Source organism: Pristis pectinata, chromosome 7 (genome assembly GCF_009764475.1).
Source record: "Pristis pectinata isolate sPriPec2 chromosome 7, sPriPec2.1.pri, whole genome shotgun sequence".
Taxonomy (NCBI): domain Eukaryota; kingdom Metazoa; phylum Chordata; class Chondrichthyes; order Rhinopristiformes; family Pristidae; genus Pristis; species Pristis pectinata.
In genome coordinates this window covers 50,653,879-50,669,439 of record NC_067411.1, presented here as the reverse complement: position 1 = coordinate 50,669,439, position 15,561 = coordinate 50,653,879, and the positions used below count along the sequence as shown (strand labels likewise).

At 38.0% G+C, this 15,561-nt stretch overlaps 1 protein-coding gene across 6 annotated transcripts in view; it reads left to right on the top strand.

The window, feature by feature from the left end:
• Positions 1-15,561, top strand: part of cntln (centlein, centrosomal protein) — a 432,461-nt gene that overhangs the window by 289,408 nt on the left and 127,492 nt on the right. For all 6 annotated transcript variants that reach the window (XM_052019932.1, XM_052019931.1, XM_052019933.1 and 3 more), the window contains 2 exons: positions 5,907-6,110; positions 9,425-9,522. In XM_052019932.1, coding sequence (XP_051875892.1) covers positions 5,907-6,110; positions 9,425-9,522 — 302 coding nt within the window. The remainder of the gene's footprint in view (positions 1-5,906; positions 6,111-9,424; positions 9,523-15,561) is intronic.

Genomic DNA, 15,561 nt, shown 5'->3' with positions numbered 1-15,561 from the left:
AAATAAGGGGTCAGCTATTCATGACAGATGAGAAGAAATTTCTTCACCTAGGGCTTGCTGAATCTTCAGAATTCTCAACATAGGAGGATTATGGAAGCTCACTCACTGAGTATATTCAAGGTAGAGATCAATCAGTTTTTGAATATTAAGCAAATCAAGTGGTTAGTACATGAAAGTGGCTTTGAGGTTAAAGATCAGCCATCACCTTTTAGAATGGCAGAATAGGTGCAAGGGGCCAAATGGCTTACATTTGCTTCTGTTCTTATATTATGTTATCTTCACTTCCTCTCCAGCTTGTTATTTTGTAAGTTTTGTTTTATGCTATATCCTCCAAGTATTAAATATTAAGCCATAGATGAGTCTAAATGGACCCTTTTAGCTAATGGTTAGCTCAGTGTTTCAGAAATCATTTGTGTGCTGCTCATTTTATGCTCTTTGATCCTTGACAAAGAATGGAATAGAGTCATAGAGCACCACAACACAGAAACAGGCCCTTCAGCCCTTCTCGTCTGTGCCGGCCTGGTTTTCTGCCCAGTCCCATCTACCTGCACCTGGACCATAACCCTCCATACCTCTCTCATCCATGCACCTATCCAAACTTCTCTTAATTGTTACAATTGAACCCATATGCTCCACTTCTGCTGGCAGCTCATTTCACACTCGCACCACCCTCTGAGTGAAGTAGTTCCCCCTCAGATTCCCCTTAAATATTTCACCTTTCACCCTAAACATATGACCTCTAGTTCTAGTCTCACCCAACCTGAGGGGAAAAAGCCTGCATACATTCACCCTGTCTATACCCCTCATAATTTTGCATACCTCTATAAGGTCTCCCCTCATTCTCCTGTGCTCCAGAAAATAAAGTCCTAACCTATTCAACCTTTCCCTATAACTCAAGCCCCGGCCAAGTCCATGCAAATTTTCTCTGCACTCTTTCAAGCTTATTGATATCTTTCCTGTAGGTAGGTGACCAGAATCTGTTCACATTGCCACCAGAGTACAGAAACAAATGTTTGAATATTTAGAAGTTACTGACTTTGTTTGTATTTCATGGTATTGCAACTTCAGTTTAAAAGATTGTACCCCATAGTCTGCAATTGAAGGCAGCACATTGTCCTAAGCCACCCAAACTCTTTCTGCACTGAGGCAATATTAACAGTATATTACCTATTAATTTATAGCTGCAGTTTTCAAGGAAAAAGAATGTAATGTAGAAATGGAAGAAATAGACTTAAATGTATTGTTGAAGCATGAATTAATTAAATGCTGCTATTAATTGATAAATCATATACACTTTGAAACTCTTATTTTGAGTTCAGTATTATTCAGTGATGTGGCAGTGCTGTTAAGCATCATTTGCTGTTAAATGTTTTGTGAGATTTTCTAAAAAATGAGAATGTTGTTTCTTTTATGTTCTCTTTAAATATTAGTTCAAAAGTTCACAAAACCAATAATTGGTAAGGTGCAGTGTTCTGGCAAAATCCATTTTGTAACACTGCTGCAGAGAAAAACATTGCTCCTCTTCTATTCACATTATGCTGAGAACATATTGTATCTTTTCTTATACTCTAGTGTAGAGAGCAGAGGTTAATTTTTATAGTACGGTTATGGAGCATAAGATGCTGCAATAATCTTGCATTTTTCAGAATACACTGCATGTGGGAGAAACAGTGACCCATCTCTCACCCCATTCCCAAGCTGTGACGTACAAAATTCAACACTACAAGTCATATTTCTCAAAAGTGTCAGTAAATGGTTCATAAAAGTACTTCCTAAAAGCCCTATTAATGCTGGTCTGCAGATCAAGTCCTTCTTTCTTCTTGTATGAACCCAGAAAATGCTTTCCGCCAAGGTTTTTGATGAACCATCACGTAGTTTGTTTGTGCCTATGACTGACATTCACATGCATGATTCTATCCTGAGTGTAACCCAAAAAAGATCAGGAAAGGTAGCCTGAAAATTAATAGTTACAGATGCTGGAAATCCAAAATAAAAACAGAAAATCCTGGAAACAACCAGCAGGTCAAACATCCTCTGTGGAAAAAGGAACAATTAACATTTCAGGTCGAAGACTCAGACTCAACCCAATATGTCAACTGTCCATTTCCCCTCACATATACTGCCTAACCCGCTGAGTTCCTCCAGTAGCTTGTTTTTTGAGCCAAATGATAAATTTCCAATCCTTCCCCAAATAAAATGCTAGCTTTGCAAGGATCCGGTTAAATTTAAGCACCTATTCTTCCAAAATGTTTATCTCTAACCACTTTAGAACCCTAGTTATTGGTAACTACCAGAAAATCAAATCATCCAGTTTAAGGAAAACTGAGGCATCGCCTGTTGGTAGTACACTACCTTCTTGAAATTTGCCTTGAGTCTGCTGTGGTGGGTGGGGTGCTGTGTGCCAGATCTTCCAAAGGGTTGGAATAGAACATTGGGAATGGATCTGATGGGTGGCATTGGGCATCAAGGATTTGGAGATCAGGCATAGGTGTTGGGATGCAATTGAGTTGGGGACGAATGGGGGTTGTTGGGTCAGTCAGAGGAGCAATTGGATCAGAGAAACGAGAGCCTGGGTGACATTGGAGCACAGGTGTTAGCTGGAGTAATCACAAAGAAACCTTAAAGAGGATCTGACAGAAGACTAGTGCATTAGCATTAATGGTCACTGACCACACAAAGCTGATGACCTTCAAATGATACAGAAGCTAGTATTGGTTGTAATCTTAAGACCTGCTTTGTGAGTGTTTGGTTACATAACTTCAAAATGAATTTTGCACAAGTGACATCAAAATGTCCCTTACACTTAGTTGCAGAGTTATTGCACTATTTGGAATAAGTACTAGGAGAGCCTGTTTTGCATTGGGGGAAATCTATCAGTCAGAACATTGGGTTTACCTCCCCTGCTTACCTTCCAGTTAATGCCAATGGATTTTTTTGTGTTGACCTGAGAAAGTAGAACGAGCTTTGTTTTAAATCCCCATAATGGTGCACTTTTTCCCCCGTACTCCCCAGTGTGGATTTGGTCCTCCAGATCTGGATTTTTCTGCTCACTTCTGTTTTGAACCCTCAACTTTACTCAGAACCAAAATAGTTGTCAGTTGAATTACCATGGATACATGTTATCAAGTATCTTTTGCGTCATGAGTGCATTAGACATGAATAAGTTGCTTGAGTTATGAGAAAGGAGATTTAACAGTTTAAACACAGATAATGACAATATTTTCTAAAATTACATCAATGACACTGCAATACTTAATCCTCTTGTGCGAACGTCATTACTCATCAGATGTACACTGACAATATCCAAACAGGTGATCATTGCCAAAATCTGGGCAAAAACAGAATCAAACTGCCATTCGTAAATTAAAACACTATCCATCACGAATAATAACAAATACCAGAAAGTTTTCAGGCTCTAATATGTGGGTTTACATATTAGTTAAGGGTTCAAGATTTGATTTTACGGCTTGCAGTTTGTTTGGAGTCTTGTCTTACAATCAGTCTCATTTGTTTTCTTGCAGCACTGCTTCATTTTAAATATTTTATATTGATCTAGTTCCATTTGTTTACTAAAACTAAGATTTCTATATGTCACAATTATAATTGATGGTCAGTGTTGGATGAGACTGTAGACTCTCTTGGAGCTGGTATCATTGACGTGTGTAACTTCACACGTTGAAGATAAACATGCCAACAACTTTCAATTAGCTGCAACATTTGGTTTACTCGGAATTAGATCTGAAAGTAAACACTAGATATTTGCCACATTCTTGTTATCTTACTGTAAATATTACATTTTTAAAAGTAAACATAGCTCTGCTCTCTTAAACTCAGCATTTTTTTTTATAAATACTGCATAGATTTAAAGAAAGAAAACCAATCTTTTCTCTCACCTTTGCTCAGTATTTCATCCAATTAATAGCTGAGCTTCACTGATCAGGAAAATTCTGGCAGACTTACATCATTTGATATAAGTTAGCAAAGTGCAAAAATGCCACAATTGGCCCCGATATAAGTAGGGCCCAATTCTGCCAATTTGCTGTTGCTGATTGATATCCGTCTCTACTGGAAGTGCTCGTGAGTGGCCAGTAAGAGAGAACAGAGGGAGATGTCAACATTTCTGCAGCAATGACCTGCCATGACTCATTGTCCACTATTGTGTATTACTGCCCACATGGGGACACTATCAGTATGAAACACAGCAGCATCTGCACATAATTCCATTACACTTAATTTATAAAAATTCAGCAAATAGATGCTACCAAGTATGATTTTACCTAAAATGACTGTAGCAATTGCCCTCAGGTATCTCCTCCTGATGTTTATTGCTAGTATTTGTACAATTTAAATGAATAAAATAGTGCAGAACCATCTAATAGCAGGATTTTCCTCTGGCCTTCTGAAACTTCAGCCGGAACTCAGGATAAAATTGACAAATGCGTCTTTTGCCAGTCCCTCATTTAAGTGGCATTGGCTAATCTGGAATAGCCATGGAGAAATTCATGACGAATTTGTGTAATTTTGATTGATAAATCTCACAATCCACTGATGGAACTTTTCAGATATCTCTCAGTATGATTTGAGGAGGCTGCCTCTTGAAAATTAAATTTTCCTTTGCTGTTACCATTTAAATGCTGTTTTTTCCAGAAGCACTGCAATTTTTTTATAATATTAGTAAATACAATTTCTAATGTCTCTGGATTTTCTGTAAATCCCTGCTTCCAAGTCTTTAAGTGAAAATTAGTTCTGCGCAGTACTTTCTTGGGCTCTCACTTAGCTCCAAATAAACGGAATTTGACTTTGGAAAGAAAATGGAGATATCAGTGGTTCGATTAAAGCTGATTTATCAGGAGTTTGACAATATATACAAAGGACAATTTATACATTAATTCATTGTAGTTCCATGGGGTGGGGTAGGCTGATGGAGGTACAACCAGAGTTAAAGCTCCCCGAATAATCACGCAAAAAATGTATAACTTGAGGATAGAGACTTGCGCATGTTTATTCCATGATGTTGGGTCTATGTACAAGTACTCTTCTAAAAGTAGCCTCGTAGGGGAGTTTGAGTTTATGGTTGAAGAACAATATCTCAATTTCAAACGCGTCCCTCCAGTTAGTGAAGATCAATATTAGCAACATTGATCTGCAAAAGTGACATGTGCAGCTACAACCTTTTGAAATACTTGCTTGTCAAATGTTTCATAATTGTTGTTATCACATTTTGTGCTTTAACTAACAACAGCAAAAATTAGCAAAAAACACCTTTTTCAATGTGTAGTAAAACAGCAATCAGATCAGACAAACATATATTAGTCTGAATGAAATAGCAGGCATGTTTGTACACAAAAATGCATGTATTGTTTTGGTAATTGCTTCTATGGCATCATTGTCCTCGGTGAAAAAGAACCAATGTGAGTAAATTTATAACTTAAATAGTTATGCAAGTCAATCAGTTGGAAAGTTGCATTTCTAATGAATCCAAACATGCTTAAATCCAGCCTAGCAGGATCATCGAATCAGCAACTACCGCATTCAAGAAAAAAATTCCAACCATGCCTATTCTTCCCTGTAGAGTTTCCTTCTGTAACTTCATTTCTAATTAGAGTTGTACAAGCATGCTGCTTAATATCTGTACAATCCTGTGAATTACAAAAAGATGGTACAAGAGAACATTTACACTTAGTCCTCTTCCATCTCCTCTCTATATATTGCCTTTATTTGATGGTTCTTTTTCTGTTGGACGATCAAGTGGAGACAAGAAATTCATTTTAGAAAGTAGTACAGCTGTAAACTATGTTCTCCCCTAAGTACACCAATGCCCTGTCATGTTGATAGCTCCTACTCATTGTGTATATATTTCGTAAATGAGATTGTTTTAATGACCAAACACTTTTCACCAACAACAGAAGCTGACATTTGACCTTGTGGAGTTGCAACAACAGAAAGATGCACTGGACAAGAGATTGACTCAAATGGCAGAGCAGCAAGCCCTTGGTCCGAGGTCAGCAGATGACCATTCATCCTTGGCATCCAGCCAGACACTCAATACTCCAACTACAATGCAGAAGCCTATGGATGCTGAACTGAAACAGCTGCAGAGTAAATTGAAGGTAGTTGTTTATACTTAACTTTCTGTGTATATTTTCTTTATTGTGTTATTAGCAACAGGTTTTTTATTTTTGTCATCCAAACCAAAAAAGATGAATTCATTCAGCACTAATCAATGTTATCTCCTCAAATCTTTCTCTCAGTCACTTTCTATCATGCGGATTTCATGCTGCAAAGTGTATTTCCACATCCACCTCACCACTCTCAGCAATTACCCTTCTACCTCTCACTAACTGGAGGAACCATCTTTTCCTATTCATTCTGTCCAAACCTTCTATCATATTAAGAATCCCACTGTTAATCTCCTAAACTTCTCAGTGTCAGTGCTAATGGTCTTAGAGTCTCAGGTGTTTCCCTTCCTTGAAATCATTCTAGTGACTCTGCTACATGCTCTTAATGACTTTAATAGCATTCTCTAATGGAACACCAACATCTATCCAGAGTGTTCTAACTGTGGCCTAAACAATGATTGAAATACTTCTACTATTATGTTATTCTATGATTCAGTGTTTTTCTTATGGAACTCAAAATGTTTTTTTATGCTTTTACTCACCTGCTCAGGCAACTTCAGTGAATTGGTGCCTTAGATATCTCTTCATGCACACCCTTCAGCATCTTTCTATTGAATACTTCCATTTGATGATTTTCCCCCAGAGTTCATTTCTATACTCCTTCCAGATTAAATTATATTTTCCAGATATTTGCCTGCTTATCTTCTTTCTCAAGCACTTTACAGTCCACTTCCTCTTGTTAGTTCAGCAGATTTTGAGGTGTTCCTCCTTGTGAGAATACCACACCCAACCTGCCCCACATACCTTCATAATTTCCTTTGTTTAAATTGAGAACTTGATTTCTAATTGAACTACATCTCTTGCACTCTCAATGTAAAATTCTAAAAATGTATTATAAATTTACGTTATAAATATTTTTGCAACATTTTTACAACATATGTTCTATCATATTATGGTCTCTCAGGGGGCCCCTTTCCAGCAAGATTATTAATTAACCCTTTCTCCTTTCACAGTACCAGATCTAAAATAACCTGTTCCCTTGTCAGTTACTAAATACACTGATCTAGAAATCCATCTCTTATATCTACCAGGAATTCATTTAGTACAGTGTTAGTGCTAACTTGATTTGCCCAGTCTATATGTAAATTAACATAGATTAAAATCCCCCTTGATAACTGTATTACCCTTTGCCTATAGCTCTGATTTCCCTATTTACATTATACCATGCTGTGGGTCACCACTACTATTCAGAGGCCCATAAACAAATTCCATCAATGTTTTCTGTCTCTTGCTGCTTCTTAACTCTTCCCAAACCAATTTTAATAGTATACTGTAGCGACTCACCGTCCGGGCAAGCGAACCGGCTCAGCAGTCGGGTTGCACGGCGTCGGAGCGGCGAGGCCCAAGATGGCGGCGGGCCTTCGCCTTCCCCGAGCGACGGGGAGAACCCGCGCGTGGGAATGACTTGATGACGTAGCATATACATCATTGCCGGTTGCATTGGGCGGGAAGAGTCTCCCTTAAAAGGCCCGCGCAAGGCGGGAAAATAAACCAGTTCTGTTCTGAAACTGTACAACTCGCATCTTGTGTTCATTCCGCAGTAGCAACCGCTACAATACCATGATTTGCTATGCCATGTTCCTTTTTTACTACTATACTCATATAAACCTTTATTGTCAGTGCTACCTCTCCGCCTTTTCCTTTTGCCTGTCCTTCCTAAATGACCAATACCCAGTGATATTTAGTTTTGGACACCCTGCCGCCACCTTTCTGTAATGGCAATTAAGATCAGACTTGTTTTTGACTTTGCACTGTTAAGTATCATTTTGTTGACGTAACATGCATTTAGTTATAGTGCCTTTAAGGTTTGCTTTTCATCATTTTTCTAATCTGATTTTCTGCTTGCCTCTGTTTCCATGGCCTATTTATTTTGATTACTTTTTTAAAATTTCTTCTCCCCTAACTGCCTCTACTCTTGGGTTCCCAGCCCACTGCCAATCTCATTTCAACCCTCCCCAAAATCACTAATAAACTCCCATATTGCCAGGACCCTGAGTCCAAGCCATCTCAACTCAGTATTATCATTACTCAGATGCTTGAAATCAAACCAAAGGCTTTTTACTCAAACTTTATCTTCTGCTGCTTTACCAGTCAGTAGATAGTCCCTCCTAATTCTTACAGTGGCTGAAGAAATTTGCAACCTGGCCTTGACTTCTGCAAGCAAAGCTGCAAAATACTGTCCTGCTATTCCCAGCTTCTGCTTTTCCCCATTCATTTATCATTCTGACGACCTCCGGACTTGTAGTCATTGAATTCTAATCACTACCATGCTAGTTCTTACAAACTCTTAAATGTTACAGTTCCTGCTGTCGGACCAATTTAGCCAACACCCCCCCCCCCACCCCTCACCCCCCCCCCACACACACACACACACACACTTACCTATCACCTTTAAGACCACCACACTCATCAGCCCCTTTCTTTCCCTGTGGGGTCTGTTGTAAATTTACATCGTTGAGCTATATTTTGACTCCACTGCACTTAGGACTGGTTTGCTTTGCCTGGTTCCACTGCCCTGGTAAACTTTGGGGCCTAACATAGTTCTATTCCCTCGCTCATGAAAACTTACGCCATTTCTTTTTGCTGTGGTAATTTACTAACCTCTGTTTTTCCTTCTCACCATTCTCCTTTAACATCTCCTGCCATCCTCTTAGATGCTAAGCATAAGAATTAGACAGAAAATGTAATATGGAAACAGATAATTCAGCCCTAGACATGAGTGTTTATCCTCTACTTGAGTAATAACGCAACATCTTTTCTGTTCCCCTTTCCCTTTTTCTAATTTCCTTCCACTACGAATTTGCTTTTGAGTGTTTATATGGCCTTCACTTCAATCAACTCTTCACTTCAACTAACTCTTGATAGTGCATTCCACACACTATCTAAAAACCATTCTACTATTAAGTATCATAAATCTCTAAAATTTAATTATCTGCCTATATATAATTGTTTTTGATCCCTGGAGCACTGTTTCTCCTTATTCTTTTTCATCTCATCATAACGTTAGCAGCCTGTCATTAACCTCAGATGCAAAACCACTGGTAAACCTTTTACTAAGTGAAAAATAAATACTTCAATGGAAAATCAAAATTCTACATAAAACACAATCTAAAATGTAACTTGTAGATAAACTACCTGCAGACCTTTAAATATAATGGAATTATATTTACCAAAAATAAACAGGAAACCTATTTTAAGCAGTATTTTCTTCATACCCCAACTATTTTTTTTTGTTATTGTTGCAGAATTCAACAAATGAGATTGCAAAGCATTTAACTACCATAAAAACTCTCAAAGCTGACGAGCAGGAAAAGGAAGATCAGATTCGGCAACTGCAGGAAAGGTTAGATTGGCTCAATAATTTGTTGTGTTTGGCGCAGCCTACTGGCAGCCTTGCCTTTTTAGCCTCAGATTTGATATAACATTTATTTCTGCATTTAAGTTAAATTGGTTTCCAATGGAGTAGGCCTTATATGACAGTTAAAGTATGTGTTACATCAATCAATCTTTTAAATGTGTAGACTGCTCAACAATTTCTCTATTCTGTATTATTTGGGCTTGGATTTTTTTTTGTTTTTATGGATATAAGCTGAAAAAACACATGAAGATGTACTTGGAAAAATCATTTTTTGGCCACATAAAACTCCATTTTGACAATTAATGGTAACTGTGCAGAATTTACATTGTGCTTTTAAACTGCTGCATATGTCTTTTAAAATGCACTTATGGGCTATCCACCTATCCCATGTTTCTGTGGGAGGCGTTGGGTTAGCCTAATGAAGGAAAAATCCAGAAGAGTAAAAATGCAGGTGGAAAAGGGTGAAAAAATGAAAGAGTGTGAATGTGAGAAAGGAAATAACTGCGTGAAGTTGTTCAGTCAGACGGATCTCACTCCAGAGGCCATGTTGCCTGGCAGCAATTTTGTGAATGGTCTCCAGCAGTCAATGAAACAGGTAACAACCTCCATAAAAGAAAACCCAATGACACATTGTGGCTGATGGGGATCAATTTCCGTGCATGTTTGAATAAAGCACCAGTATGAATGATGAAATCCATGACCTCCTTAAAAGTCATGCATGTGTGTACCTCTAAAATTAGGGTCAGTAGATTATCAAATGGCATAGCAGCTTCACTATGTAGCTTGCAGAACCATTTCACAGATATATCACATCTGCGCATCACTTTGTGTTATATTGATTTAGCTGCACGTACAGAGAACAAAAATTGGTGAGTCCTACTGACCAAAGTTTTTTTAATAATTTTTGCAACTAACCAGTTTTGCTGAACACTAATAAAATGTAGAAGATACCCTTCAACTGATTAAGATATAGTATGTTTCAACCATTATCCATGATGAGTAGTTATGAATTTGGAAGCATTTAAAATGTAATATTTATGATTTACATTTTTTCAAGGAAAACAATTCTATGTAATGAATAGCATACGCAAATATTTTGGAGAGAATCTGGAGCAAACAACAATCTGCTGCAGGAACTCAACAGGTCAAGCAACATCTGGGGAGGCAAATGGATTGTCGATGTTTTGGGTCGTAACCCTGCATCAGGCCTGAGAGTGTGGAAGGGAGATGGCCATCATAAAGAAATGAGAGGGAGGGGTAAGGCAAGGGCTGGTATGTGTTAGGTCACCCATCACCAACCAGTCTCCGTCTCACCCCTCCCTCTCACCTTTTTATGCTGGCCATCTCCCCTCCACAATCTCAGTCCTGATGCAGGGTCATGTCCCGAAACATTGACTATCCTTTGCCTCCACAGATGCTGCTTGACCCACTGAGTTCCTCCAGCAGTTTGTGTTTTGTGTGGAAGCAAATCTTTAACACTATTTTAACTTGAAAGGTAGGGGTAATGCTTCTTTCACTGCCCTTGAGGAGGTGATAGTGCACTGCCTTCTTAAACTGCTACAGTCCATATAGTTAAAATATTCTTTCTACTGTTGAGTAGGGAATTTTGGGAACTTAGACTCAGCATTGATAAAGGAATGGTGATATATTTCCAAGTTGGTATGATATCTATTGGTGCAGGGAAGCTTGGGGTGTTAATATCTTCATGCATCTGCTGCTATCCATCAATATCGTGGAAGTCATTGGTTTAGAGTTGTTTCTGAAGAATTCTTAGTGAATTGCAGCAGTGCTTTAAGTAGATGGTGTATGCTTAAGGGATATTTAGATTGGGAGATAGTGTGCCAATTAACTGTTGAATCTGAACTCATCCAGAAAAGTGGACAGTATTTCATCACATTCATGACTTGTGCCTTGATGGTAAAGTCTTTGGGGAGCCAGGACAATATCTTGCTCACAGCACAATATCTTGTCTCTAACCTAGCCTTATAGATGCAAGATTTATGTAGCTAGTCATTTAAGTAGCTGGTGGTAAGACTAGAGTGTTACCGGTGAGAGATGTGGTGATGGTGATGCCAACTAATCTCCAAATAGGAACTGTATTTTGGATATTTATCAAATTGTGTGGAAAAACTACTGAACAATCCTAAGTTTGCTTTTCACTTGTCCAAATCAAATTCCATTGATCATATTGCCATATCTCCTGATGATTTCACTGCAGTACCGAAACCTTGAACGCATTAATAAAAGCACAGCTCTGTGCTAAACTTTTGAGTAAAGTTGTAACATGATGAAATATCATTTAAGTATTTCCAATTTCCAGTTTTCAATGTCATAGTTTTAGGAGTTCTTCTCAACACCACACTAAGACAAATGCTGCTTTAATATTATAGGCAGTCACTTTCAACTCTCCTTTGGAATTTTATTTTTTTTGTCTAATTTTGGACCAAGAGTATGAAGAGGTCCAGAGCCAAGTGGACCTGACAAGATCTAAATTTAGTATCGTTGAGCTAATAAGCGGCACTGAATAGCATGGTTGATGATTCTTTCCATTATTTACTGATCATGGGGAATAGGCTCATAAGATGTCAATTGGCAAAATTGGAATTGCTTTTCTACTAACGGAGAGGATGTGCTTCAAATGACCTTCAAAAGTTCTTCAAACATCATGATAAACACCTAATATAGGCTTTCAATTACAGTAGTAGCTGGGACAAGCAATTTAAGAAATACATACTGGGATATAAAATTGTACATTTTTATAGGTGAATGGAGGGATAGCAAAGATGTGATAGATTTAAGAATAAAGAACTTTGTTTAAATAATTTATAAACTAAAACAAATTGCATTATTCTTTATGAATTCGCAAGTATGTTTATTTTCAAACAACATTTTGTTAACAATCTTGAGCGATCAGTTAAATTAACAGGTAACTTGAGTTCAAGTCCTGTGCCTTGAACGTCTCTCTTTGAACTAAACACATCCATTGAGGTTGCTTGGATGTTGGTGTGCAGAGCTCAGATGATTTTTCAGATCAGAGTACTGGTGTGTACAACAATATTTTCATTGTAATATGGTTTTAGAGTTCAGAGAAAAAGCATTACTAGAAATACACATTTAAATAAATCATTCCAGAAATCCCCCACCAATAATTTAGCACATGGTGCAGGGAAGGTGGAGTTTATTTTAGACACTCATTTATTTGTGGAGAGAGCATAGTAAAGTTACTGGACTAAAATCTTAAGGCTTGGACAACTGACCAGGAGACATGAGTTAGAACCTACCATGGCAGCAAGGTGATATTAATTCAATTAATTAAATAATTCTGGAATAAAACACTTTCATTATAACCATGAAACTCCTGCACTGTTATAAAGGGCCCATGTGTTCACGATTGTTTTTCAAATTCAACAATGTGGTTGACCTTTTCTGTCTTCTCAGCTTAGTCACAATTAGGGATGGACAACAAATATTGGTATTGCCGGTGATGCCCACATCCTTATAACAAGTATATAAATAAATCTAACACTGGCTTTTTTTTTCCAATTAGGATTTCTAATAATTATAATTCTTATATTTTCAGTTTTTAGTTGAAATTACTGACATGAGATTAACAAAAGAATTAGTCTAAGCCCAGCAATAAGGACTAAAGAATCGATGAAAGGACAGAAAACAGACTAAATGCTGTTACATGTGGGAAGCCACAGGGATCTCCCCTAATGATTCCCATTATCACTTTCTTACTTACGAGGTTCAAGCACTAGTATCTCCATGTGTTGTCGCCACTTTCACCCTCTCCTCCCCCACCTAGCTCTATCTACCTATTTTTTGTGTGCTTCCATCTATCATCCGCCTGCGTCTGTCTCTCAACCACCCCCCTGCGACCATCCCCCCACCCCCGAACCAGGCTACATCTGCCTGTCATCCTTTACCCATCTTCAGTCCACCAATCACCTACTGGACCCTGTCTCACCACTCCATCTATCTTATACTTGCTATCTTTCCTCTCCATGCTCAGTCCTGCCACAGGGCATCGACTGAAACATTGACAATTCCTTCACCTCCACAGATGCTGCTTGACCCCCTGAGTTCCTCCAGCAGATTGTTTGTTACACAGGGATCAGTGCTGGGACCTGAACTATTTAGAACCAATACTAACAAGCCAACAGGTAGGTTGGTAAGGCATAATGTCAGCCATGATTTTACCAAATGGCAAAGGAAGCTTGAGGGGCCAGTCCTGCTTCTGTTTCTTATGTTAATGATTTAGCAATTTAAATAGTAATGGTTTAGATGAAGGGATAGAGAATAATGTATTCAAGATATCTGTCAATAGAAAACTAGGCAGAAAACTAGGCAGAAAAGGTGTCTGTAAAAGGTGGACATGAATGGGCAGGAAGTAATATTTGAAATATAATGTGGAAAAATATGAAGTGATTCCCCTCATGGGAAGAATAGAAAAACAGGATTTTTGTTTTTAAATAGAGAAAAACTAGTGTGAAGAGGGTTTTTTCATGTCTTGCACACAAGGCTCAAAATTAACATGCAGGTAATACAAGCAAGGCAAATAGCATGCTGGCCTTTATTCCAGGGGTTCGAGTAGAAGAATAAGGAAGTCTTACAGGAATTGTTAAGGTTTTGTAGAATCGCAGATAAAATAAAATTGGAATGGAAGTGCTGAAATGTTGATTCATTAGATTTATAACTGCGCTGAGAGGGTGGTCCAATGAGAAGCAAGTAAGACTGGCACATTCACATTGATGTTGAGAAGAATGAGACGTCATCTGATTGAAATATGTAAGATTCTGTTAAGGGTTGACAGGGTAGATGCCAAGCAGCAGTTCCCACTGCCTGGAGTGTTTAGAACAAAGGGCACTTTTACCTGTTCCCTTCCCATCATCAAGTGAGCCAAACAGTACTTTCATGTGAAGCAGTGATTCACTGGCACTTTTTCCTATATGGTGTACTCCATTCAGTGTTTAAAATGTGGTCTCCTCTACACTGGAGAAGCCAAACACAGATTGGGTGATCATTTTGCACAGCATCAGCATTCACTCCACTTTCTCAGTTTGTATCAGATTATGAGAATTAGCCATTTCTGCATCATCCATATCAGTTTATTTGTCTGACCTGCTGGGCATTTATTACAGCTCTGCATTTTACAGCTTTTATGTTCCTTTGTTTGTCTTTAATGTTCCCTGTCCCTATCCTTCTCCTCACCCTATCAGAGATATTCCCTTTGACCTTTCTATCCTTTCCCACTTTCTCTGCAATAAACCAGTTTATTTTCTCACTTTCCCAGTTTTGATGATGGGTCGTCAACTGGAAACATTATTTAATTTTCCATAAATGCTGCTTGACTGCTGAGTATTTTGAGCAATTTCTGTTTTTATTTTAGATTTTCAGCATCTGCAGATTTTTTTTAATTTTTCACAAACAGTGTCTGGATAAAAGTTTGGACATTTTATCTGAGACATGAAGCCATTTTGTTTTGTAGATTTTTGAAAATTTTTGCTATTTTCTAACGCACAGAACTATGGATGCTCAGTCACTGAGTATGTTCAAGGCTTAGATAATTGATTTTTGGACACTCCGAGAGGATATGGGGATTGGGTGACAAAGTAGGCTTGGATTAGGAGATCAATCACGATCTTATTGTATGCAGGCTCAAGGAACTTGAGGCTACATTCCAGCATTTTTATGTTTTCTGTGCTCTTGGGGTGTAGTTTATGTCAAGTGCCATTGGTGCAGAACAGACTACTATCATCTGTCTGAACTGTTCACATGGTCTCAGAAGTGTTACAGTTTCTTTTCATCTATGCAGCATGTTGTGAAAAGAGAAATATTAAGGATTTTAATGGAATTAAAATACATAAGAAATTAAAAATTACTTGGTTTAAAATGCATTATCTGAAACAAAAGTAGATGCAGACTTCATGTTGTTTTCAAAAGGGAATTGAATAAATATTTTAAAGGGAGAAAATTGGAGGATTTTGGGGAAAAACAGGAAAATGAAACTAATGAATAACT